Source organism: Leiobunum rupestre, chromosome 2 (genome assembly GCF_980474605.1).
Source record: "Leiobunum rupestre chromosome 2, qqLeiRupe1.1.hap1, whole genome shotgun sequence".
Lineage (NCBI taxonomy): Eukaryota > Metazoa > Arthropoda > Arachnida > Opiliones > Sclerosomatidae > Leiobunum > Leiobunum rupestre.
Genome location: NC_143385.1, coordinates 81,734,476 through 81,762,212, shown reverse-complemented (window position 1 = coordinate 81,762,212; position 27,737 = coordinate 81,734,476). Strand labels below are relative to the sequence as shown.

The window sequence follows — 27,737 nt, the reverse complement described above, 5'->3', positions numbered from 1 at the left end:
TATTAGCAAAAAGGTCAGGAATATTGGCAAAAATTGGTACAATGCGACGGCGGCGGATACACGATAAGTGCATACAATACACACAAACCGTTATGGATTCCATGTAAAAAGATTCAAGGCCTCTATAAACTGTACTTCGTGTATATGCTACAGATAAGATAGAATAATAAACTGGGTATGAAGTTTGGTCTCCCTCGTTAAACGGGAAAACGCTTTTTAAAGAGAAGGTCGACGATATGATTGTCGTCGCGATATTTCCGTTACTCTGCGTCGTAAGTGTGCAATGTCAGAATGTCGTAAGAACCGATTCTGGACAAATTGAAGGAATTGAAATAACGACGCCTCTGGGGAAATCGGTGGACGCATACCTAGGTATTCCTTACGCCGAGTCGCCCATCAACGAACTACGATTCAAACCCCCACTGCCCGTCAAAGCGTGGGACGGAGTGTTTCGCGCCCGTCACAAATCCAAGTCATGCGTACAGGCTGTGAAACCGGAATACATCATGGAAGGATTGGACTGGTGGGTTGCGGCCCAGAACGAAACGTCGGAAGATTGTTTGACTTTAAATATTTGGGTTCCGAAGCCCGTGGCTGAGAAACGCGCCGTGATGGTATGGGTCCACGGCGGAGCGTTCCAAGGTGGAAGTTCATCGATCCCCGTTTACGACGGACAGCTACTCGCCTCGGAAAGCGACGTTATCGTCGTTTCCTTGAACTACCGCGTGAGCGTGTTCGGCTTCTTGTACCTCGAGGCGGAGGAAACTCCGGGAAACGTGGGTCTGATGGATCAAGCATTGGCGTTCCAGTGGGTTCGAGACAACATCGCGCGTTTCGGAGGCGATCCCGAACGGGTCACCGTGTTTGGCCAGAGCGCCGGCGCGGCTTCCGTCTCCTACCATCTCACCATTCCATCCAGTCGCGGATTATTTCGCCGCGTCATCGCGCAAAGCCAAAGGTCCAACGCCGGGTGGGTCACGAGTTATACTTTCTCCGCTAGAAAAGCGGCGGAGTTATTAGGACACAATACCAAGTGCTCGAATGACGCGAAACGAGCGAAGGACATTGTGGTCTGTTTGCGTCAAATGGACGCTCAAGCACTGGCGGAAGCGGCTATGGAAATACCGAGCGAAACGGCGCACACGTTCGTCCCGGTCGTCGATGGATCCTACGTCACGAAGAAACCCGAACTCGCGTTTGGAGAAGTGTCTCCCGAAATTGACGTGATGCTCGGAGCAACGACCGAGGACGGAGTGGTATTCCCACTTATCGCATCGGGCATATCTTCGAAGGAATACGTACGCGATTCGACCTTCATAGCGTACATTCAAACGACGCTTGGTTTGAAAGACGCGTCTCAAAAGGAGTTTGTCAAACATTTTTACACCGACTGGGAGAACCCCGATCACGAAGACAGCTGGCTCGTTTCTCGACCGATTTGCACTTCCTTTGTCCTCTGAACGCCATGAATGACCAACTGGCCCAAAACGGAAACCAAATCTATCGCTACCAGTTCAGTCATCATCCGTCTAATTCCTTGGCGCCTTGGAACTTCGGGTCGCTTCATTCGGACGAGTTAGAGTTCGTGTTTGGCTGGCCTCTCCTCAAAGAGAAAGGCTTCACCGATCAAGAGGACCAGCTCTCTCGCCTTGTTATGAGGCTTTGGACCAATTTCGCCAAGTTTGGGTTAGTGAACTAAATGTATTGAAATTTATTTTAAACCATATATCTCGTAAATCCTTAAATTTACAGAAACCCGAATGGAAAACATTCGGACAATGGTCAGGATTGGCCACGGTACAGCAACGTCGTCAGAGAACACGTCTTCTTCGAAGGAAGTGAAAATATGACGGTCAGGACCGCCCAGAATCTTCGAATTCAACAATGCGCATTTTGGCATAAAATATATCCCCGTTATTTGCAGTCATTTCGTAAGTCCATCTTAACCATTAAATTTCGATTTCATCATTTCATTTTGTCGTTTCAGACTAACAGTAAATAAATCGTATAATTGAATTTTTGGAAAAGTCTAAATGAAATACCATCATATTTTACGTTGCATTATCATATTTGTACTCTATTCAAATATTTCATTCTCAAAGTAATCTAATATAAGTCATTAAATATGGAAAATTTATTAGTTTTTCCTTGTTTATTATCTTCTATTTAAAAGTATGGAACTAAATTCTATATGAGTAATACCAAAAATGTGTTCCTGCTAAGAGAGCCTTTCGTTTCCCAATTCACAGTGTGCTGGGAGACCAAATTTGCGGCCAAAAATCCACAGCGTATCTACCTATAACATTTATACATATGTCGCTTTGTTTTGGTGAGAAGAGTTCGAAAATGTTACTCTGGAGACGATAGCGCCATCTGGTGGCTACTTCGCCTACAGGTGGAGCAACATACTAGTGCTTTTGATATATCATAAACCTATTATAGGTAGATTTTTATACGAAGTTAGAGTCTATTTGAACGTAATTAACCCTTTCAAAACATCTGATTTAGGTTGAAAACCACCGAAATTTGAACTTTTCGGCCAACTTTAACCCTAAATATTTCAAAATCACGCGCGAAAGCGCAGCTAAAAATATCGTAGAAAAATTGTTCAGTATTTTCTCAGTACATTTCGAAATTTTCAGATTGGTATCTCGTGAAACTTTTAAGCAATTAATTTTCAAAGTAACGAGTAAAGTTCTTGAAAATGAAGGGGGTCTTCCATAAATATTAAAGGCAAATTGACAAATTACAATTTCACACGAAAATCAAAAATAAATTTATTCGTTTGAGTCTAATTCTAAATTATCCAAAACATCAAAGCCCTCTGAATGGAATGCGGATGTTTCTTCGTCCTCGTCGTCCTCTTCAATATTTTCTGTTGTATGAACGTTTGTTTGTGGCCATAGCTGCACACCAAGACTTTGTCTCGGGCTCAGTCTCACCAAAATTTTTGTTTGTCTCACAATAATTTTCCCAAAAACACGAGAGTTCGTCTCGGGCTCATAAGTTTTTTCCTCAATACGAGAGCTCGTCTCGGGCTCATCAATATATTTTTTAAACACGAGAGCTCGTCTCGGGCTAATATTTTTTTATCTCCTAAACACAACAGCTCGTCTCGAACTCATAAGTTTTTTTCCTCAATACGAGAGCTCGTCTCGGGCTTATATTTTTTTATCTCCTAAACACAAGAGCTCGTCTCGAACTCATAAGTTTTTTTCCTCAATACGAGAGCTCGTCTCGGGCTCATCAATATTTTTTTAAACATGAGAGCTCGTCTCGGGCTTATATTTTCGAGTCCACTAATTGTTTTTTCAGCCAGTATAGTTTCTTCAGATTCCTTCAAGAATTTCAAAGAAAGAGGTCGACAGCCGCGACCAGCTGAGGTGCAAAGTTTTACCATAGTACTACGTCTAACGATTTTAGCTGAAGTGAAGTGACAGTGCAGTGGTCGCTAGCAAAGAATTAAGATCAAAAGGTTCATTACCAGTGTGGATTTGTTTGTATATTGATTGGTCTGTACTGCCGTCAAAACCCCAGGAGCAAACCAAAACCAAATCGAGAATTTTCATTGACATAGACTTAGAATATTGGTTCAATACTTTACGCTGTATTTCGATAATTGTTTTAGCGGTATGGTGCAGTAGATAGAAACCGCTATACGAGTCCCACTGACCAACGTGGATCCTTGAGGATAACATTTTTTTTTCGCTTGAGCTACCAATGTATAAGAAGGGTATAATTCAAATCCGCGACTAATAGCACCTTTCCTTAAAATTTTGTAGAGGTTTACGGAAATATCGCCATCTATTAAAAGAGCTAGCGTTTCGTCTGGAGTGTAAGAAAACAAAGTGTTCGTCGTACACGCACCATGGCTCTTTCTAAAATTTTCGGCTATTTTGTTTGCTCGGTTTGGGCTCTTCAATGACTCGTTTAAAACGTAAGCAACCCCTGACTTGCCTTGATCTTCGGCTACCTTGGCGACAGCTTTTGAAATTTTCGCAAATTGGTTCTAAACGTATTTGATCTTGCAGTCCAGTTACAAGACGTCGTTTAGAACGAATCGAACCTTCTTCCCACGATGCTTCTGGTCGACCCTGAGAGCGGATCTCCTCCAATTGAAGCGTCTCCTCGACTTCAAAATGTAAATGAACATTCAACCACTTTTCATTAGCCGCGAAAAATCTTTCTCTTCGAATTTCGGTTTTAAAAGCCTAATTTGATCTTGAATGTTTTCTTTTTCAGTTGAATTAGTAGTATACCCAAACAGACTTAGAATTTCGTTAAGCTCATCTGCGGGGATTAACCGTTTTAGAAATACTGTACAAATTTCTCCGCGAGAACCGAAACTTTCGTTAACCGACATCTTCCTAGGCACGTTTGAAAATGCTGGTCTACTTAACAAAAGTCTGCGGTGAATCATTGACCTTATCATGCTTTATTTTAAGCAATTTTTTTATTCGTTTTCGTTTAAAAAACATCTTCAGTACTTTTTAAAATGTTCGTCTAGTTTAGAATAGTCGATGGTGAATCATTGCTTTTAATTTCAAGCCACTATTTTTGGACGCTTTATTCAAAAAATCTTAAGTGATGACCCCCGTAATTTTCAGGTAATTTTCTCGTTAAAAGTTCCACGAGATACCAATCTGAAAATTTCGAAATGTACTGAGAAAATACTGAACAATTTTTCTACGAAATGATTAGCTGCGCATTCGCGAGCAATTTTGAAATATTTAGGATTAAAGTTGGCCGAAAAGTTCAAATTTCAGTGGTTTTCAACCTAAATCAGATTTTTGAAAGGGTTAATTACGTTTAAATAGACTCTAACTTCGTATAAAAATCTAACTATGATAGGTTTATGATATATCAAAAGTACTAGTATGTAGCGCCACCTGTAGGCGAAGTAGCCACCAGGTGGCGCTATCGTCTCCAGAGTAACATATTCGAACTCCTCTCACCAAAACAAAGCGAAATATGTATAAATGTTTTAGGTAGATACGCTTAGGATTTTTGACCGCAAATTTGGTCTCCCAGCACACTGTGCAATTTCTGTCGGTAAAAAGCTTGAAAACCAAGGTTACACCTAGAGACATAATTGTTAATACTTTAAAGCAGATGCCGTTATCGTTTTTAAATTGGTCAAGGACATAAATTACAGTAATTTTAAACAATATTTTTACATTAGTTTAGGTTAAAGCCCATTAAATAAAGTATAAGTTGTCTAAATATAATACAAAGGCTCTCTGACGACGACGTTATCATTTGGCAATTTCGAAATATCGGATAGATTCCCGGCCATCTCTAATAACAGGGGCCTTTTCATAATACAGGTGGCAATGATAGAGCCGCCACTTGCTTTAGTGTCGCACTGTCTAGCCATGATCACACGAGCGCTTAAATCGGTTCGATACTTCCTTCGAAAGCAGCTATTCAAAAGCGTATCCATGTTAGTTTAGTCAAAGAGCTTCATTAAATCAATTGGCGGCTCCTGTCTAGTTGCATTCTCTCGCACTAGATGTCGTTAGCGTAATAATAAAAACAAGTTGAGTAAGCATCAAAATCTAGCCTAAAAGGTGTGGCAAATTGGGAGCTTCTCGCGTTGATTGGCTTTTCAGGATCATGGGATTATAAACTTTTAAAACAAGTGGTTTCGGGAAGCCAATAGACGGCAGACAACTCGCCTTTCACTTTAAGTCCCGGAAGGTGCTGCCACCTAGAAGCGTTTTTAGAAGCATTTTGTTAATTTTTTTTACTTCCTTAACTCGGGGTTGCATGCGGAATTATTTAAAAAATATAAAAGCGCAGTGACGTCTTGTATTTACCCGAGCTCGAACCTGCAAACTTTAACGCGTGAGGCTTACTTGATTCCCACTACACCAAAGATAAGCGGATGGATCTGATTTAGATCTAATCCCGTTGACAGTCCAGAAAGCGAGAAATAGCCGTGAAGATCTGTACGATAGTGATTGTAGGGAGCTGTTGGCTCGCGTGGCATGAAGTGCTTTCCTCCACACTCGTACGCATTGTAACCCAGCCCCCTGATTTAAGTCATTAAACGTCGCTAGATTACTTGGGCCTATCGTGGTGTCTTGGGTATTAGCCTAGCTGATTATTATTACTGAGTCATTCCAGGTCAAATCAACCAGGTCCATACCCTTCAAGTTACCGATTTTGATGAAATTTGGTGAACAGGTGTAGTTATGCATAAAACCAACCCTTGTAAAGCAGAAATGCCGAAAAGGTTTTTTGAGGGGAGTTACAGGACGAAATGTATTTTGGCGGTTTTCCAAATGCCAGTTGCGCTTTAGCTATAAAATCACTATAACTTCAGTTTGAAAAGTGATATAAATATGCCTAATGGCTTATTTTCAAGGTAATTAATCAATTAATGCCCCAGATTATTATTTTCAAAAAATTTGAAAATTTGAAAACAAATTGAAATTTGAAATTTGGAAGTCACCTATTCGTGGATACCCAAAATAGCTATATTTAGAAAAATTATTTTTTGGCTTGTATTGCCTTATTTGATCACATTACGTAATCTATAAAAATATTTTCTTGTGTTTTCCAGTTTTAACGAAGTTACAATCAATTTACCTTACCCCCGCACCTCAACCAATTTTATTTTTTTTTGGCGGGGTTTTTCAAATTTTATTTTTTTCCTTGTGAACAACCAAATTTCCTCGTATTTTTTAAAACTTATTATCAGTTCCCCCAAGGTGTACTCCTGCTTGTGGAAGAAAAAGGAATCTTGAGTACACCCAACCCCAAACCTGGGAAAAATCTGGATCAGAATACGGTGGATAGTGTGAGAAATTTCCTTGAAAATGAGGAATGCAGTGGCCGAACTCTTCCAGGCAAGAAAGATTTTAAAAGAATCCGTGAATTTGACCAAAGAGTACACAAACAGAAAAGACTCATTTTGTGCAATTTAAAGGAACTATATCAAATGTTTAAGTCAATGCACAGTGAAATACCAATATCCTGTTCTAAGTTTGCTGAATTAAGACCAAAAAACTGCTTACTCGCTGGATCCTCTGGTACTCATTCTACTTGCGTATGCAAGTATCATCAAAATGTGAAGTAAAGGTGTTAGGTTAGGGGAACTGACGAAAGACCGTAGCTGGCATTTGAAAAGTTATAAAGATTGTCTGAAGAGCGTTGTCTGTGTCAATCCGACAGAAGACTGTTTTCTGAAAGAATGTGAGGAATGCCCAGGATTTTACGAACTCAGAAACTACATCGAAAATATAATGGATCAACGTGGATAGAAGCACTCTTGAAGTTATACAAAAAAATTATTTAGAATTTGTGGATGAACTTCTTGAAAATTTAGAAGAGCTTTTAACGCATGATCATATTACAACAGAGCAATCGCTGTATTTACAACAGAGAAAAGCGTCCCTAGTTCCACTCTATCGGCGACTTTTCTGAAAATTATACGTTTATAGCGCAAGACGCAATTCAGTCTTTTCACTGGGCATCGGATCAAGCCACTCTCCATCCATTTGTTTGCTATTACAGAGAACACATCGGAGGACCATTAAACCATGTTAACTATGTTGTAATATCTGATAGCGTAAAGCATGATGCTACAACTGTTCACGTGTTTTTAATGAAACTAATTGAGTTTTTGAAAAAAAGCTTTAACTGGTTTGCGGGGAGTTGTTTACTTCTCAGATGGTGCTCCTTCCCAATATAAAAATTTCAAGAATGTAACAAACTTATGCTACCATGAAGAGGACACAAATGGAATAACCGCTGAATGGCATTTTTGTTTTGCAACTTCCCACGGCAAAGGCCCTAGTGATGGCCTTGGAGGGTGTGTGAAAAGACTCGCAGCCATGGCTAGTCTAAACAACACCATTATTCTAAATCCAGAGCAACTTTTCACGTGGGCCAAAGCAAAGTGGCATTCAAATGAAGAAGGACTTGACATAATATCTTTTGAATTTGTGAGACAAAATGAAATAGACGAAATGGAAAGCACTTTAAAAGTTCTTTACGAAAATGCTCATCGGATTAAAGGAATTAGATCTATTCATTCAGTTGTACCGATAAAAAAAAGTGAAGTACAAACCAAAATAATGTCATCCTCAACTAAATCTACGACAGTTATAGTCCAAATAGAATCTGAAAGTCACATTTTACCTTGGTCAGATATTCGTGGGTTCATTGTTGCGAAACGAGACGGCAAATGGTGGCTGGCATTCATTTCAGAGAAAATCGATGTCCATCAAGAGCTAGAATTATGCTTTCTTCGCCCTCATGGACCAGCTGCTTCATATCGTTACCCTAATGAAGAAGACCGAGGACGGCTTCTCCGTAGAGATGTCCTGGTTATTGCAAACCCTACTACAAAAACGGGTAGATTATGGAAGCTAACAGCTGCGGAAACTAAAAAAGCTGAAAAAGCACTAACTATAAGTGCTAAGACTTTGTAAATTCTTTAATCATAAAATTGATTTCTCAGTACTATACAAGTCTGTTGTTGATAAGCTATTAGAAACCAACAAACAAAATATGGTGCGGTGGAGTAAACTTTGCCCTTAATTTCACAAATAATGAAACAATTATATTTTAGTGTTTATATAGCAGGAGTACACCTTGCGGGAACTGATAATAAGTTTTAAAAAATACGAGGAAATTTGGTTGTTCACAAGGAAAAAAAATAAAATTTTAAAATCCCCGCCAAAAAAAAATAAAATTGGTTGAGGCGCGGGGGTAAGGTAAATTGATTGTAACTTCGTTAAAACTGGAAAACACAAGAAAAGATTTTTACAGATTACGTAATGTGATCAAATAAGGCAATACAAGCCAAAAAATAATTTTTCTAAATATAGCTATTTTGGGTATCCACGAATAGGTGACTTCCAAATTTCAAATTTCAATTTGTTTTCAAAATTTTCAAATTTTTTGAAAATAATAATCTGGGGCATTAATTGATTAATTACCTTGAAAATAAGCCATTAGGCATATTTATATCACTTTTCAAACTGAAGTTATAGTGATTTTATAGCTAAAGCGCAACTGGCATTTGGAAAACCGCCAAAATACATTTGGTCCTGTAACTCCCCTCAAAAAACCTTTTCGGCATTTCTGCTTTACAGGGGTTGGTTTTATGCATAACTACACCTGTTCACCATATTTCATCAAAATCGGTAACTTGAGGGGTATGGACCTGGTTGATTTGACCTGGAATGACTCGTATTTTAAGAGAATTTCCCTCACCTTTTTTATGCCATTCTTTTTATTTAATATTTCACTTTTATCAGAAGTTAATATATTTAATTGGATTATATAGTCCAGTAAAAAGGTTATTGCAATGTTGAAAAAATTGGCCAACCTTTCAAGGAAATAAATGATAATCAAAGAATTTGTCATAGATCTAGAGTAAAATTACCTTCAAAAAGTGGTAAGAGAAAATCTAATTCCCTTACCTTTTACAAGTTCTTATAATTCCCTGACCTTTCCCTGATTTTTATGCCCATTTTAAAATTCCCTGACGTGTGGCAACCCTGGAAAATATGGTTAAATGCGTGGAGATTCAGGCTTTGGCGAAGGCGCGTTAACTAATATCTTGGCACATAATGGCTTCGTGAAAATATCTGCCAACTGCTCTTTACTTGGTACGTAAGTGACGTCAATTTGACCGTTTTGCACAAGTTCTCTAATGTAGCTTTGTACGACGATGAAATTCTGGATTCCGGATCAATTTGATATCTCCGGCGTTGTCAAGAACCTTTTGATCCAGACAATATCTTTGGCTGCTTTTGTAGCGGCAACCAATTCAACCTCGGTATTGGATAATGCTACGGACTGTTGCTTTCGACTCGCCCACGTAATTGGCGTTTGGGTTTACAAATCCTTTCGTGTATGATCCCATGCTCGTAGGTACCGAAAAGTACGTTTTACAACGTTCCAGTCATAATCTAATTCTATCGATTTATTATTGAACAATTTTAGCAAAAATTATACTGACATTCTTTTCATCAATAAAATTTTAATTTAAAGGAAGAAAACGGGCATTGGCGATATTGGACGCTCTGAAGAGAGGGTAGCATAGGGTAATTAGCCCAGTAAAGATAAATAACAAATTGGGGTTGTCTCAACAATCTCCCAAAACGAGAAAAATTGGCCTAAAGGTAGATTTTAAGTTCTTAACCTACGAAATAACATACTAAAAGACCCCACTCTGGATCGTGAGCTTCCACCGCCATCTTGAATATCAGCCACTGTGTCCTATTTAATTAAATCTGGTTTAAATACCTTAGACATTGAATCAGATTGACCGCGTCATAATTTCATAAATCGAAATTAAAATGTCAGGCGCGGTCCGCCCCAAACGCGTTAATCCCGATATTTTAGGGTCCTTTTGAACTTCAATATTCCATCTGCTTTAGGAGGTGTATTTATAACTTTTATAGCACATTTCATAGGTCAAATTTGAGTAAATTAAAGGAAATTTAAAAAACGCAATTGAAAAGTATAAGACAACGGTAGCGCCATCTGTTTTAAATTTATTTGTAATTTTTTTCCGTATTATAAGATAACTATGGCTTATTTGGTTATTATTAAATGGTTAACAAAATGTTTAATGGATTAGATAATTGTTTCAGTAATTTTATTCAAGTTCTAATTTTCTACGCCGTAGCTACGTCCATAGCTTAATTCGTCAGGTACTCCACTGCACTGTCAATATTATCTTTGATTAAAATAGAAACTATTTAACCATTTTATCACAAAAATATACTAGTTAACCATGTTAACAATAACAAAAGTAATACGACTTATCCTATCGCTAAATTTAGCAATTTAACTGACGACGTGAGTGGTGGGATATCGAATGGGAAAAATATCAAAATTATAGGACTTTATAGGACTTTTTGGGGATTTTACTAAAAATATAGGATGTTATAAGGCATTTTTTAACATATAGGATTTTATACGAGTTATTTGACCTTTTGGGGGCCTTAATTACTCTCGGAGCTAGAACAATTAATTAACTTCAAGCATTAAAACAATGAAATGTTTAATGAAAATATTGGTCATATACAGTACAGTGTTTTAATTCTGCAAGCATTTGAAATTAATATTATACTGACTGGTATAAAAATGAAAAAACAAGAGAAGGTTATGGAAATGAATAAAATGATTAAGTCATTTAATATCACCGACTCAGCGAGCAAAATAGTTCCACATTTACAGTAACAAAAGTGAAATATCCGTTGCGTTTTATAAACTCAGATGATTCAAAGCGCTATTCGGCATTGCCTGATAAGGAAATTACCTTGTGAAGAATGCCTTTAACCGAAAGAACCACAAGGTGGTCTTCGTCTAAAAACATTTTTAAGATGTCGCATGATTTCGAAAGTAATTCGAGAGCGCGTTTCACTTTTCCAATTCTGAAGTACATTTGAGCAATTTGACTCCACAAAATTCCTTGTTCATGGAGATATTCACCGTAGTAAAATGTGTGGACTTTCAGAAGTTCGAGTCCCATAGAAATTCCTTCTTCCGCCAGACCCAGATTAAAACAGCACCGAAAACCGACTTCCAAAAGGCGGAGTCGACAAATGTGGTGTTCGCCCAAGACGTCCTTCTGCATTTTCAGAAGCACCACGCATTTCTTCAGCGTTAATTTAAACTCATCGGATTGTTCACGATTTGTAAGATCGTAAAATGCTTCAGAAAGAGCGACCACGTTTGAGTCGGTGGCTTTCTGGGCGTCCAGTATTTGGAATCTGGCAGCTTCCTTCTCGTCATTCAAACAACGGTGGCAGTGGCAAGTAAAGTAAAACTGGCGCCTTAAAATGTCTTGTCTTTTGGCTTTTCGCAGGCCAATGTCCAGGTACGAAACGCTAATTCTCTTGACGTCATCGTGCGGAATGTCCTTGACCGCTCTCACTACCAAGGTTTTACCGTTGAAGGACCCGTAGGCATCAGGCTCGCAACTGTGATCGAAGATTGAGAATCCCAAATACAAGCCTACTCCACTTTTATTAAATCCGCCGTCAAGGATTTCATTCGCATTAACGAAATATTTGCAAAACACATCGAAGAGCAGCTTCCTATCATCTTGATTGCTGGGGTCATAAAGGTCCGGGAAGAACCTGCCCAACTTTACTCCCTGCATCATCTCAAAATACAACTTCTTTGGTAAATCTTTGGAGATTTCTTCGTGGTGTCCCATCAAATCGTCGAACGACCTACTGTAGCAGCCGACAGTTTCTAGAAATGAGGTTCTTCCACTTTCTCTAGCCATCTTTATCTTCGTGTAGAGTCTGGCCATGAGTAGTTCTTTGCCTACCAGCGGAAACTTCTTCAAACGGGCGCATTCCAGCTTGTGGAAATCTGACCAGGCCTTCCTTTGGCAATGGACGTCGCAGAAATAAAGCAGTTGGCATTGACTACAACGTTTTGGCTTTGGTCTAGTTTGAAATGGCATCCCAATCTCCTTTTCATTTATCACAGGTTCGTTGCTACTTCTCATACAATAGTCGCAAAATATTCCCTTTGCGCTTTCGAAGGCGGCAAACACCAGTGGTTTGGATCTGCAAATTACCTCACCTCGACTAAATCCCATTATTATACCTAAACAACTTTAAAATTTTTAGTCCAAGTAATTAATGTTAAGTTGCGTGTATCTAAAGGGAAATTACTTTACCAGAGTTCGTTCAGAAAGCTTTTTCAACCAAAACATAAGAATTGGCACCAAGATTTTTAGCTACCCTGTAAAAAATGTTGCTGTTTTAACATTTAATTTTAAATTTGAAAACAGAAAGGAGTAAGAGAGGAAAAAATACAGTGCCATCTGTCGCAATCTTTTTAAACTAATTCGTGTTCAGCTGACACATGGGCATCTCGGTTTAACCCCCCTGCCCGGAAGAATTAGACACTCTCACCGCGTGTTCAAGGCTGTATACAATCGTTTTTACTAAGAATTTATAATTTTTTTATTCTTTTCCCTACTTTAATGAACATAAAGTCTAAACTTCCCCCTCCCAAGCCACGGTCTTTTCATTTCTTTGGGTTTCTTCATTTTAACCTTGAATTTGGATAGTTCAAAATTTTATCTAACAACGAATCCTAGAAAAACTGGGCCATGAGCCTAGCTCAGTGTTCTAAATTGTAATATTCTATTACATAAGTATATGTATTTGTACCCCGCTGCTCCGCCTTAAGCACTACAGCGGCCACCTAAAACAACCAGCCCGGGACAAAAGTGCGCTTTGCGAAACAACGTTCGGCCAGTGAGACAGCCATTTTGACCGCCTCACATATAACAAACAAACGCCCTCATCACGGCCCAACAAAAGGCGACACCATGGGCTGCCCGAGACCCACCCTCGCACAGCTGAGGACTAGAGTGACTTCCTCTTCTACTGCAAACTACCCTCCTCAGTAGGTCACAGAATGACGAGTGTGGAACACCCATGAGGTTCCAGTGACCCAGCGCCCCGATCACATGACCTTGAGAGCCGGGTATGGAGCCCCCCACAGGCTCCAGTGACCCCATCACACCAGGGTTCATACAACTATTGCCAACCAGGGACGTATTAACCATTAGGCAAAGTAGGCACGTGCCTTGGGCGATATTTTTCTAGGGGCGCCAAAACTCTGATAAAGCCCCACTGTCCATGTACTTGGCTTGCCCCTACTCAAAATAACGCCGAAAAGGTTTGGGGAAACTAAAATATATTTATTTATTTATTAAAAACCGATACGCCCCTCCTTAGCTGACCAATGCCAAGGGGCGCCAAATTTTTCTGTGCCCAAAGGCGCCGAAAGGGTTAATCCGCCCCTGTTGCCAACCATATTTCCCTGATTCTTCCAATGTTTTAAAATAACCCTAAATCCTAATTAAACTTATGTTATTGCTAACCAATCTTTTCTAAATTCGTTTCATAAAGCAAAGCAAAATTAGGAATAATTTATTGATGTAAATTTGTACTCCTTATTACCAACTTCCTGAACCCTCGTATATTTAACTGATTTTTAATAATGGTAATTTCACCGTCTTTTCTGGCAACAGTCTAAAACCCTGATATTTCCCGGTCTGTATAAACCCTGTATTAAGCTATTAAATTTTAGTTTCGAGGGAGATTATTGATCAGGACCGTTACAGTGGTTCAAATCAATCTGAATCAACAATCTAAAGATGGTTGTTTTATTTACAATTATACTCGAAAATATACTTACAAATAATCTTTGAAATTGTTAATTCAGTTGACCAAAAGGAAAACACGGCTCATACAGTCTAAAAACAAAATGAAAATGGAACTAAAACACGATGAAAAGCCGCCAAAACAAAAGAGTATAAAGGGCTAGAAATGAGCAACCGATTTCTTTATATAAATTTAAGCAGACGCTCCGCGGATATGAACTGAATTTTCTTTTAAATTACCTTTTCCGAAAACCCCATATACTGGAGCAAAAATCGAACGAAGCCTCCGGCGGACATACACGACTTAAAGGCTTTACGAAAGCCAGTTTTCAGTATAGAAATCGGAGAAATAACTAGAACGCTCATTCGAATGGCGGGAAGCGCCCCGATTATACGCTGTAGTTTTGACTAAGCTTTTTGTTTGGCGGATGACAAAAGTATCACCATCTCTGTTGGTAGTACATTTTCTTAAATGTTCAGGCCTTTTTATATAATCAAAGATAATATAGAACTCCGTAATCTAGATTCGAATTCTGAGAGCTTTCCGATTGACGGATTTGTGACGAAGCGTTTACCCTTTTCTGGCAATGATCTCCGAAAATTCGGTCTCCATCGGTCGCTGTAGTGACCTAACACGGCCAACTTTGATGACGCGTTGTTCGAAACAGTGCGTCTCCAAAGTTGGCCGTGGTCTTATCTATAGTTGGTTACCATGATAACTATGGAGGTAATTGTTTCGGAGGTCCGGCAGGATTTGCGTAAACGCTATTGAGTACGAGCGAGGCAGTGAATTCGAATCTAGGCTACGAGGCTTATATTATCTTTGATATAATGTAGGCCCCATATAAATAATTATTGAAAAGCGTTATTGGTTCATTGAGGTCTTTTTCTTTTCCATTTCCCCTAACACCAGAGTTCAACGAATTTAGATCAAATTACATAACAAGTTACTACTTATTAGAGGCAGGCGAGTGGTCCTGCGTGGGGTCTGTTCGGAATGGTGTGAGGTGACCAGTGGAGTGCCTCAACTCTTTTTGTTATATTTAATAATGACCTTCCTCTGGTAATCAAGGAGTCTTTTCTCAAATTGTTTGCCGATGACAATAAGATTGGTCATAAAATAGCTTCACCGACTGATTCGCTATCCCTCCAACGGGACATTGGTGCTTTGACCCATTGGGTCTCCTCGAACGGTATGAGCTTCAATACTACTAAATCGGTTGTTCTCCATTGCGGGGCTAATAACCCTCGCTATCAGTACAGTTTGGGGGGTAAAGCGATAGAGGCGCATGCTGTGGTTCGGGACCTTGAGGTCATGCTTTCCGGCCACATGTTCGGGGATACCCATAGCAAAGCCGCTTCCGCGCGCGGTGCAAGGGCTTTATATACGCTGCGGAGATCATTCTCTCATTTTAGTGTCAAATCTTTCAAAATCCTGTACAGTGTCTACATTCGCCCTCACTTAGACTACTGTTCCAGCATTTGGTCCCCCCACCTGGTCAAAGACATTGAGAAGCTGGAAACGGTGCGAAGAAAGGCCACGAAGCTAGTTTCAGGGTTCAGAACCTTACCATATGATGAAAGATTAAAAAGGGTCTTCTGTCCCTTAAGGACAGACGTCTTCGCGCCGACTTAGTTGACACCTTCAAAATAATTTATGGCCTGTATGATGTTACAGCGGTTGACTTCTTCGACATCAAGTGGGAGGGCCGAAAGGCTCCCACAACCCGTAAAAAGTGGTGCAACGGGGTAGCTAGCCGGGTTTTCTTCACTCAACGGGTTGTTACATTTTGGAATGATCTCCCGGCTGCCGTTAAGACCAAATCCTCCGCATCGGCATTCAACTGTCGATTAGATACATATAAAAACTGGGGCTGACCTGTTGTTCATTTCACCATTACTTACTATTAGCCTTTTTTTATTTTTTTATTTTATTACTGTCGCTTCATATGTATCGTTTTTTTTTGTGAAATTCTGTTTTTTTATTTTCGTTTTTCGGGCACTATCATTGTATCAATTAATATTAATGTAAATAGTTCCTTTTGTTTCGAGCGTTTTAGTATCTTTTGTATCGCGTATCAGGACCCAATAAGTGTACAGCTTTTTTTTCCTGAATTAAAACATTATTATTAACTAGTGTTACAGTGGTATGAGGGCCAAGGCCTAGCTATGCTATTTTCTGTATTTTTGGGGGCAAAGCCCAGGTGATGTTAGTTGTTATTTTTAGCAAGCCTAAAACTCTCGAATTCTCGGTATTTTTGGGAATTTTCATTCCGACGCCAAGAAACACCTGACTTTTTTTAAACGCTCTGATTGACAGGCTCGGATGATGTTCCGCGAGTGGGACTGGGACGAAAGGGAGGACCCCGGCGGGACCTGGTCAAGGGGGTAACGCTGCAAAAGTGGTTTCGTGAACGCGCGAGAGAGCGGGAAGGCTAGATTATTAGTGAAGTTTTGAGGGACTGTGCTTTTCGGAAATAAATGAGTTCTTTTCTTAATCTTAACTTGAGTCCTTAATAAAGTTATATAAGTCGACATAAAAAACCCATGATAAGTTAATGTAACATTAGTAAATATATATTAACAAAAATGAATTTCGCTAAAAATTGCATTAATTTTTGATGTAATGTTTAAAGAGGGCATATCATTAATATCTTATCAAGTTTTGAGGAAATTGGGATTTCTTTGCGCATTTTTAAACACTTACAATCTGTTTTTGAACAGTTGGTTGGTTTTTGAGTGATATTAGTGGGTCAACAAGAAAGAGGTGTATGGGACAAATGTTTGTCACTTTTTTATATAGTAGATAATGATTGTCATGATGAAAATTGAAAAGAATATTTTTTGCAACATAATACCCAAATGTATTCTTGTAATCAAACAAATGTAGAATGCATCAAATGAGTTGAAAGTTGTAGGAAGAAACTAGCCAGGGTGGGATACGGCAACTTAAAACAAATCATAGCAAGTATTAATAACTATACTTTAAACTCAAATTTATTTTAGAATCAAATTCCAATTTATTTTAGAATAAAATTCCAATTTATTTTAGAATAAAATTCAAATTTATTTTAGAATCAAACTCAAATTCATTTTAGAATCAAATTCCAATTTATTTTAGAATCAAATTCCAATTTATTTTAGAATCAAATTCCAATTTATTTTAGAATCAAATTCCAATTTATTTTAGAATCAAATTCCAATTTATTTTAGATTCAAATTCCAATTTATTTTAGAATCAAATTCCAAGTTATTTTAGAATCAAATTCCAATTTATTTTAGATTCAAATTCCAATTTATTTTAGAATCAAATTCCAAGTTATTTTAGAATAAAATTCCAATTTATTTTAGAATCAAATTCCAATTTATTTTAGAATCAAATTCCAAGTTATTTTAGAATCAAATTCCAATTTATTTTAGAATCAAATTCCAATTTATTTTAGAATCAAATTCCAATTTAATTTAGATCCAAATTCCAATTTAATATCAACACACCAACGCATGTCCGATTTTTATTATTTGATACTTTAGACGATACTGAACATTTCTTTGGCAAAATTATTTTGTGGAAATGAAAATTCGCGGAGATATTCCTTTTTAAAAATTAACGTTTTTTAAAATTACCTTTCGCCAAAATCAATTGAATTGATGGGCTTAAAAGAAATAAATATGAAATAAAAGTAAATCATTGTCCACTTTTAATTTGTGGAAATGGTTTATCTAGCGTAAAGTAAATGTTAGTAAACCTTTTTACATGGTAACGCTCTTCTGCAAAACCTTGTTAAACTGGCCGCGTGCCCTCTGCAAATTTTGGGCGAAACACCTATCCCAAAACACAAGATGATTGTAAACAAGAGCGAAAATTAATTTTCGTGGTACGAATAGTGTAGCGGTGTACGCAACTAGAACAAGTTGGCAAGCCAAAATATACCTCTCCTCGGAAGAATTGTCCCTAGTGGTATTATTTTCTCGAGTTAACCCTTAAAGATATATTTCCGCAATTCAGAGTTATTTGCTAAAAATGTTATCCCAGTTCTATCCCGCCCGGTATAAAATTTTAATTATAATTAAAATAATTCAGACGAAAATACCAATTTTAATTTATTCAGAATATCATAAGTTAAGTAGTTACAACAGTGAGTTAGACGTACTATAACAATGCACAATTGAATTAAACCCTTTTTACAGTAAAAGTTTATCAGTTGAATATAATGCGAAGCAAATTTTAATGAAAGAAATATCTACAGAGGGTATTTGTATTTTTCTCGCTTACGAAATACTATAGCCACACCTTTAACGCTCATTTTATTTCAACACTTGCCCTTGATGAAGATACCGTAGAATAGCCATTTTCGACATCTGGTAGTGGACGACTCGTAGACTTCCAGTTGATGTTGTGACACATACCGCATGAAAAAGACCAATGCCGTCCAACTTCCAATATCATATATTGACTGTATTAGGAATCGTAGATATCCAAATATCCACACCAAATGTATTAACAAGAAGCAAAAACCTTAACATCAACAAAGCACAAAGAGCCACTTGACTAAACGCAACCTCGAATATCAATAAACGTTAAATGAACGCCTTCGCTGCATTGCAACTATATTTAAGTCAATTAGAAAACTCGTAAATAAATAACAAAAAACTAAACCTGGGAGGCGCATTCTTTTTAATCAACAGAGAAGACGTTACATTAGAATATCTTCGATGCAATAATTTAAATGGAACACGAAATTTAGTTCTATTTTAAAAACCGAAATTTAATACTCTGTTAATTTGCAATAAACGCTTCCGCTTAAGCTGAGCTTATAATTTTCTTTGAACCGCAGCATGTATCGGTGGTTCTGTGGTAGAACACTCTCCTGTCATGCAAGAGGGCTCGGGTTCAAGTCCCGCTCGAAGCGATCGCAAATTGATACTAAGACGGATGCCGTAAACAATTGGTGGAAACCCTGCCATTTGGACGTTGAGACGTTTATCGCAATCCTCAGCACTTGGTCGGTCCCAAAAGTCAATAAGAAGAAGTTGGAAAGTAAACACCCATACATACAAAACGCAAACACAACAAACTCATCACCCACAATCGCCATAACACAAACTCAACATTCCCACACTACACATAAACATTACAATAATAAAATTTCCAATGAAACTGAGTTGAAACCGTCACGACGATGAGCGTTAATGAAGAAAAAAAAAACAACCGCACATTTATCCGTGTACTCCACCGTCAGACGGTGGTTTTGCCAACCTTTAAACTGCAAAAACGGTTTTTCAACTTTGACTTAGGGCCCGTTCCAGAGACATTTTCAAAATTTTCGTTAAATAACGAAATTATAAATTTAACGTATTCGATTTAACGAAAGTCAGCAAAACGCGTTCCAGAGACATTTTAATGAGACTTCGTAAACTACCGCTTTCGTTATTTCGACTTTTTTCCCCCGAAGCTCCGCCCACGACGGTAGCCAATGAAAACGCCGGAAAACATCGGCGGGAAGCGGGTCACTTCAATCGTTCAGTTAAGCCTTAGCGTTGTCTGTTATTTCATTTTTGTAGTCCAATTTTGACTTCGTAATCTCGGCTAGTTATCAGTTATTACAATTGCGGGGTGTTTTCACATTACTCCTATGACTACTCCGAGCGTTGGTGATAGTGCTCCTTTTCATTTGGCTTAAAAGAGATGTGGTAAAATAAGAAAACACGCCCCCTTTATCGTTATTTAACGATTTTTTTTCATCTCAGTAACGGGCCCTGGCTTTAAAATGGATTCCCCTAACGAAGTTTCCTACTTTAACCTCGGCTTCGTCATTTTGTTGGCTTACATTGAATCGCTTTTTTCAGCACGATAAATTTTAGACGCGTAATACGACTCAAGTGAGTAATAGGATGCCCATGGTTGGATGAGCCCCGGTACCAAAGTTGTTGCTCTAGTGTTCCTTCCCTCAAGAAGTAGGTGGGTGCTTCCCTCTCGTTCTGGGATTATAAAGTAGGGTAAGAAGAGTAACCCTATGACCACACCATTGCATCGCCCATCCAACGACAATAAACCGCCGTTGGCGAGTACTTAAATTTTGACGCGCCGTGGCCGCCGATAAATTTAAAAGTTTTGCTGCGTAATTAGTTTTTTTACTCCAACAATACAAGATTTGCCAAAACCATTTACACTATGTTCTACCTATGACGTCATCTTACTTTAGATTCTGTGGTGGCGAATAGGTAGTCCCGAATAAAATGCTTTAGACATTAAATTCGGGATAAGTAGACGATTTGGCTGTTTAAAATTTAAGTAGGAATTGAGAGTGTAGGTTCAATACTCTGAACCTTCAGGATTTAGAGTGGTTCTACCCGCAAGAAAAACTGAATAGTTTCGACCCATCGTGATGGAAACGGCAACACTTCAGGTGATTTTTCTAGTGGATTTTTCTAGAAACACTAATCGCTCAAAAACCTTGTTATCGGCAATTGTAAAAAGATAATACGACAAATTTCGTCAAAAATAATTTTATTCGATAATCACGAATAAGACGTACATAATAATTGCATGCTTTATAAGCTAACACCATTGACATCGGACATCAACTGTGAAGGAGCTGATTTGCAACCAGAGTACCGTCTGGAACAAGACTGCAAGGGCTTTCCTCGTCCGAAGGAGAAGGCGGACACCAACGACTTCAGGCTGTCGGGAACTTCCTCACCAACAGCCCTATTTGAACAAAACAAATGCTGTTAGTAATTCAGAGAAGAGGCCAATTACAAGAGAGAACTGTCTGCATACTTAACGAAATCGGCGACCAACGGTGAAAAACGGGTGAAGCGTTGGGGATTGACTGCTGATTCACACAAAACTCGAAAGAGACAGTTCTCTCCCACTTGTCCTCCAACTTTGGTGATGGCCTTGGCAGCGGCGTCGATCAGGGCTGAAGTCTTCTCGGCACCTTGCTTCCTGGAGGACATGCTGGTCGACCAACTCTGAGAGAAAGATGAAAAAGCTCCGAACAGCGAGTTGGCGTAGGAGTAATGGTTGGCGCCGCTGTTCTGCGAGTTGAACCAAGGAGTGTTCATGTTGTTGCCGTAAGATGAACCACCGCTTCCAGAGTTGAACCCTCCTCCCGGTAAGAGCCCGGCACCACCGAAACCAGGTTGCTACAACAGAATCAGTTTTTTGTACCTCCTACCTACCAAGGATAAAATTGTACGGAAAACTTTGAATAGTAGTTGTACTTGAGGAAAGTATCCTTGACCAGGATACTGAGGTCGATTTAACCCGTTATTCCAGTTTTGTTGTCCAGCGCCGTTATACCACCTTGAACTCGGTTCATCTTCTTCTTGACTGTGAACGAGGGTGACCAAGAAAGCTAACATCGAAACTACGAAATAGGCCATCGTTGTGTTTAAAAAGCTAATTTTGAGAAACTACTAGCTCGAGACAATGAGATCGTTATGATCAAAAACCGTTTAGAGACTCCTTTTATATGACCAAAATATATTTTTTAAGGTTCTTTGATCTGTGCATAAAGATAAAATAGGTTTTCAAAAAAGCTCTTTGTAAATGCGTTTGCCTATATAGGCCTAGCAATTTTTTATTCGGTTCAACACGAGTCCTTTGATCTGTGCTTGTAACGAAAAGAGGTTTCCATGGTGTCTTAAAAAAATCATTTTGAAAATATTCTCCTCGGGTTTTTTTTAGGCTAGTCATGTGGTGGGAAATTGGGAATTTAGCAAAAGTTAATTTATATCAAAGACACTGATTTGTGATATTTCAACAACTTTTTTAATATTCGTTAAAAGAGGTAGTATTTTATTATTGGTAAATTACCTTATGATCAATTTTAAAGTTGGAGCTAATGTTACTTAATATGTATAAAGGCAAGAGTATATGTGAAATTTAAAATGGTGTACCGTCTAAAGCTAGTGGTCCACCAGAGGTTACGTAACCGTATCGCAAGCGTTACGTCACTTCCACGTCGCATGGCGTTTTATCGGCGTTTTATTTACGTTTCAAAAAGCGCACGTCCATTATCTTTGGTGCTTATACGTAGACGCTGATTGTCAACAACAGTAATGAACGCCATCTTTAGGTTATTTTACTTTCTACACACGGTTACGTAACCTCAGGTGGACCACTAGCTTTAGTCTGAAGGTCAATAGGAATATCAGCCAATGTCATGCTTTAGCGCCATCTCTTATTATTTCTAGTAACTTTGCATTTGATTTAAATTGAAAGTTTTATCGACCATTGTTTGTGCTTCAACTGACGCCTAACTGGTCCACAGGTCCAAAGCTGAATCCACACGGGAACAATAACGTCCCTAATTTATTGGTGGATAATTTCCAAGGCTTAGTAACTGTTTTACAATGTATTTTAATATTTATTTGTATCTCCCGTTTCTATACTTGGAGAAAAAGACCATTCTCTAACTACACATTCTATTCTTTGTAATCAAAAGAAAAAGCCTGGCAAATTCCAGTCTGTATTAGTAATAAACGTGGTTGCTTATGTTTACTGAGGTCTTGATTTGTACAAAGAACTACAATAAATTATAGTGGCAGAAGTGTCGCTGCTAAGTGGTATTTTCCTCGTAATGTGTCCTTTTACGTCTTCTCCGCTTGCACACGGGCAGTGTTTTCCTGGTTTTCTCAATTTTATAGTTTTACCACCTTTTACCGTTGGTCTGGCGCACGGGAAAACGACTGTGCACACGGACAAAATTTACCGGATTTTACCGCCGAGTGCGCTGCCCATCACTGCGATCACTAGTACCAAAAGTGCGATATTAAATTAGAATAAGTAGGATAAGTGTGTAAATGACATTTGACGTAAAACGAAGGTGTTTCAAAGTGTCACCGTTGTTTAAAAGAAAAATTCTAATTGAATTGCGATCTTTTTATTCTTCAAATGTCACGAAACACGAACAAATTTAATTTAATGCAAAAGGAAAGCCACCGACCGATACTCGCCAGTTGCCTCCCTGATCCGACGCCCGATAAAATGAAGATAGGCGAGACCATCCCGTCTGAAGGCTCTGAGAGTTTCGATGGCCACCGCAGTGAAAATAAATTGATTTTCAAGACCCACGTCTTTGGAATTCTTCCTAAATTTGGCCTGTGTTGGTGCCCAGAGTGGGCTGAAGAGGAAGACGCCAAGTAGTATGGGCGAGAGGGTCGGTGCGTGTAAAGTGCCAAACCAGGGATTTCCCAGAGGACCACGGGACCAAGGACATCCCGTTACGGGCGGTTGCTGGAACAACAGATGTGAGGGCGCGTTTAATTCAGTCATTGACGGCGCAACTCAAACCGTGGGTGCCAAAGGAATCTACGGGACACAAAATTCGGCACCCAACCGAAGGCCGACAGCGACACGGAAAGAGTCGTTGTCCAAAAGTGTACCCAAGGACGGCGAAGGAAAGGCACCCAGAGATTGCAGAGTACACCGAGAGTAGCCTGGCTTTGTCCCTTTAACTGGATGCACGAGCGACCAGCTGTGCGATAGACTTTTCGATCAGTGGGGCCTCCCACACACGTTGATGACTTCAGTGATCGGGAGAAGGTAAGACGTCACCCGAATGGAGTTCCCAATGTGTTGACAAATCAAGTAATCAGAGTAAATAGAGGCAGGAGAATAGGGCGAACTAAGGCCTCCACGCTGGAAACTGACGAGAGAAAGGCAGGGAGGGCAAGGGTGGAAGCGTGGCGGGTACTCGGGCCCCCTTGAGAAACGACGACTGTAATCAAAGGGCCTCGACCATTAGTGTGTTCGTCACGTAAGGCCAGAAGCGCCATGCCACACGGGGGCACTGCATACGACAGCTTAGATAGAGCCATGGAGTTCTTCAACAAGAAAAAACCCTGATGGGCAGATAGTTGTCGGAGGTTTCCAACCATGGTAATAAAGGCCTCGGTTTTAGATGACAGGCAGGCGGAGATAGCGTCGACCGAAAGAGGAGCTCCTAAAAGGATGTATTCGGAGCGTGCTAAGATTTTAATTCCAGTAGCTGCTGAATGGAACATCGTTCGGTAGTATTGATCGTCAAAGCAGCCGGAAATGAGAGGCAGTGTGTCAGAATTTATAGCCCGGTGTACCTAGTAACAGAGACCATACCACCGGAGGCCTATCATCATAGTGCCCTACGCCAGCGTCCCCCTAGCCCGGACAGGTGACAAATCCAGCATGGGTAGCAGAACCCTACTACTGATGGTCTCTTGGAAGGGTTTGGCTCCAGGCCGATATCTGTGGAAAGTTCTTCAAAAGAGCTCTGGACCACTTAACCGATTTTGATGATATTTTCTGTACTTGCTATAAAATGTTTGCTCTTTCTAATGAATCATTAATTAGCCATAGCTAAAATTTCGTGGAACCAACACTTTAAATATCGTCAAAACGTAATGCAAAATTTACTTTAGAAATTGCCTGGATCTAATTAAGATGCAAATAATGGCTATCAAATTAAAATTAATTTAAAATTATTTTCCTCGTTTCAACTCTTAAAGGCATGCAATGATTTTGTTTTGATTTTCATTTAATAATTCGAGCACCTCATACAATATATGAGACCCGTTCCACCGCAAAACTGAAGGACAGTCAAGTCTTTGAGTTTTGCAACATCATTTATTTAACAGTAGTGGTACCTCTCGTAAACGCAAGGTTCAAAGTAAACATGTCACGCGTAACTCTGATTAAACAATAACTTGTTAGTCGTAGATCATTAAAATCTCGGTTTATTTACGCATTCAATGTGTTTTCAGATAGCGTTTCTAAAACAAAATTTATTTTCCCAAAGCAGATGCAGATCGCGCTGGCACTTTTTAAAATCCCCAAATGCAACTGCTGTTTAAACAGATATTATTTTTTAGGCAGAGAAGGTATTTTCCACATTTATTGCGTTTCCCAAATTAAACCGTCTTTAAAAGTTTAACGGCGTTTTCAATGTGTTTTCTTTTATTTTAAAATGGAACAAATTATATTATTTAAGATTTTGATTGGCGTTGCTTTATTTTCGGGGAATCAGGGTTCTGAAACACCTAAATGCAACTATATACATGTTCAAAATCACTATTGCAGTTTAAAACTGAGTCGTATGTATTCGAATCTGATTTAAGATTTATTACACGAAATAATTTTATCTTCACCTCCTTTCGCTGCTTTTCAAAAAGTTTCATCGTGTTTCTTTAAAGCCACTTAATAAAATACGATTAATTTAAAGTTAAATAATTTAATGGACAATTTATTCTTTGACAAGTTATTTAACAATTATTTAACAATTATTTAACAATTATTTAACAATTATTTAACAATTATTTAACAATTATTTAACAATTATTTAACAATTATTTAACAATTATTTAACAATTATTTAACAATTATTTAACAATTATTTAACAATTATTTAACAATTATTTAACTATTATTTATCTTTTGGCAGCTTTTTATTTGGCATCGTATAAAACGTCATTGAAAGCCCACCAAGATGCAAACTTAACATTTTGCGCTATGGCAAGAATAACACTTTTAAAAGGTTCAAACACTTAAACTTTAATTTAATTAAGTAGTCCCGATTTTCTAGTGCTCGACAATTTTGAGTAAAGCCAAAGCCAAAGAACCGTTGCTTTTTACAGTTTTATATTGCTACAAATATCGCATTTAAGGTGAAAACGTTTAGTAGCGGTATTATCTTGCATTCTTGCGTTTTGCTCGATGACATAATTTTAATTTTCCTGTGATAATATAAATAGTGAAAGTGACTCTAGGCTTCCTGCGTAGAAACTTTCGCTCGGCGATTTGAAAAATGAATAATTTATTTATTATTTTATGAAGTCTATCACCTCATTTGTGTCAGTTATTTTATTGGGATAAACAATTTAGTACGGTTAACCGATAACTATTATTATCCGTATAGATAAATCTGTCAAAGAATAATTTTTTGATATACCACAAATTTTCTTTCGTAACAAAGATATTTGAAAAATAAAAATCAGCGATTATTTCATTTAATGAATAAAAAACCTTTATCCGTCTTATCAATTAACCACTTTCTCGCAAAAAAAGATATTTTCATATTTTTTGGTACGATTAATTTAAAGAGCAGCGAAATGCTGAAGACTGTTCGTTTTTTTAAATATAATTTTTTCTGAAATTTTATTGTTCGAAAAAAATATATCAGAAAAATAATATTTGCTGTAAATCGATTACGAAAAATAATTAAATTGCTTTACTAATCTCACGAAATTAGTACTTTTTAAAACCAAATAAATAATTTATATTCGGTTAATTTTTTCTCTAAAAAATAATTAACTGACCGAAAATTATCCTTATTAGATATTACCACGAAGTATAAATTTTGAACCTTTTTCTCGGATAATGGATGGAAAATGCCGTCCAATAGCCAAAATTAATATTGCATTGGAATATTGGCATTTTTTATTTGATACATCGTAAAATTAATAAATTATTATAAAACTTTCCAAATATGTAAAAGTAATCTACGTTTTGGCATGGCGAGTATAAGCGTACATAGTACGATTTATTCTTTTCCTTTTTCGTAACTGATGGCATTCTACTAGGATTGGATTTTCCAATAGGCGGACTAGGCCTGGGCCTAGGACAACAAGCCTACAAGGGGCACCAGGAGGTTTCGAAAAATTCAAAAGTACAAGAATTTTTACCTCTCCGAGGGGACTTTGTACCCTAGGAGGGGTTATACAACCACCATGTCTGTCTGTCTGTCTGTGGGTCTGTCTGTCAGGCCTGCGAACGCGTTCGCATTTTCGGGGCAAAGGGTAATCGCCGCGTACGCAGTTTCTTAGAATTAGGGAAAAGGTTTTTCCAAAAGGGCCCATTTTTTGTTGTCATTGGGTGTAGTATAAATGTTTTCCAATTTCCGTTAGTACCGGGCGGAATTCGAACCCGAGCCCTCCTGCACGTTAGGTGAGCATTCTACCACAGAACCACGGATACATTGTACACTTCACTGAAAATTAGAAACTCTTCCGAGGAGAGGTATATTTTGGCTTACCAACTTGTATCATTTTCTTTTCACAATTTGTTTTCCGGAGTAATTTTAATAAATGCGTACACATTTTTCGATACGTTTTAAAGCAATCATTTATTAATGTCACTAAAATATCCGTAAAATCTACATTGAAGGGGGAACCAAAATTAGCTTGGGCCCAGGACCCCACTCGGTCTTAATCCGGCCCTGTATTCTACCTAATGAAGCTCTTTACTTATGGTAGAAATGAGTACATTCATGATCACACTTCGACTTCGCTTCCTTTCGCCAACTGCTGAAAATCTGCATTGGCCGTTAAGCAAACACATTTAGGACTCTTTAGAGTTTTACATTATTTGGAACTGAGCGCCTTCGTGACTCGTTTCGGTATCCCACCATCAACCGAATTCCTAATCAACCAAATTATAAAATATCCAAGTTTATATTAAAAATAGTTCACTCGTGTTTCTTTGGAATTGGAAAATGCATTATATTTCTACAGAATTCTGAATATTAAGTATTACAAGGCATTTTAATTTCTGAGTTTTTAAAGTGGTAGTTGCACGAATCCCAAACGCAAT

The 27,737-nt window shown here is 38.3% G+C and overlaps 4 protein-coding genes across 5 annotated transcripts in view; 2 read left to right on the top strand and 2 right to left on the bottom strand.

Moving 5' to 3' along the window:
* Window positions 1-27,737, top strand: part of LOC149959509 (uncharacterized) — a 337,839-nt gene that overhangs the window by 22,099 nt on the left and 288,003 nt on the right. The gene's annotated exons all lie outside the window — the stretch shown is intronic.
* LOC149959523 (acetylcholinesterase-like) lies at window positions 235-2,123 on the top strand. Its single transcript, XM_090165267.1, has 4 exons — window positions 235-1,420; window positions 1,456-1,686; window positions 1,753-1,931; window positions 1,988-2,123. The coding sequence occupies exons 1-4, from the start codon at window positions 237-239 to the stop codon at window positions 1,990-1,992; spliced, it is 1,599 nt and encodes a 532-aa protein (XP_090021393.1). The 5' UTR covers window positions 235-236; the 3' UTR covers window positions 1,993-2,123.
* Window positions 11,205-12,535, bottom strand: LOC149959522 (histone-lysine N-methyltransferase SMYD3-like). The gene has a single exon (XM_090165169.1). The coding sequence runs from the start codon at window positions 12,488-12,490 to the stop codon at window positions 11,258-11,260; it is 1,233 nt and encodes a 410-aa protein (XP_090021295.1). The 5' UTR covers window positions 12,491-12,535; the 3' UTR covers window positions 11,205-11,257.
* Window positions 20,656-21,623, bottom strand: LOC149959521 (uncharacterized). 2 transcript variants are annotated; one of them, XM_090166472.1, is made up of 3 exons: window positions 21,374-21,623; window positions 20,946-21,313; window positions 20,656-20,873 (listed from the first exon to the last, which is right to left on the bottom strand). In XM_090166472.1, exons 1-3 carry the CDS (start codon window positions 21,551-21,553, stop codon window positions 20,717-20,719), a joined length of 705 nt encoding a protein of 234 aa, XP_090022598.1. In that variant the 5' UTR covers window positions 21,554-21,623; the 3' UTR covers window positions 20,656-20,716. The 2 variants fall into 2 exon arrangements, with proteins under 2 accessions (XP_090022598.1, XP_090022599.1); XM_090166473.1 differs by having other exon boundaries at window positions 21,392-21,622.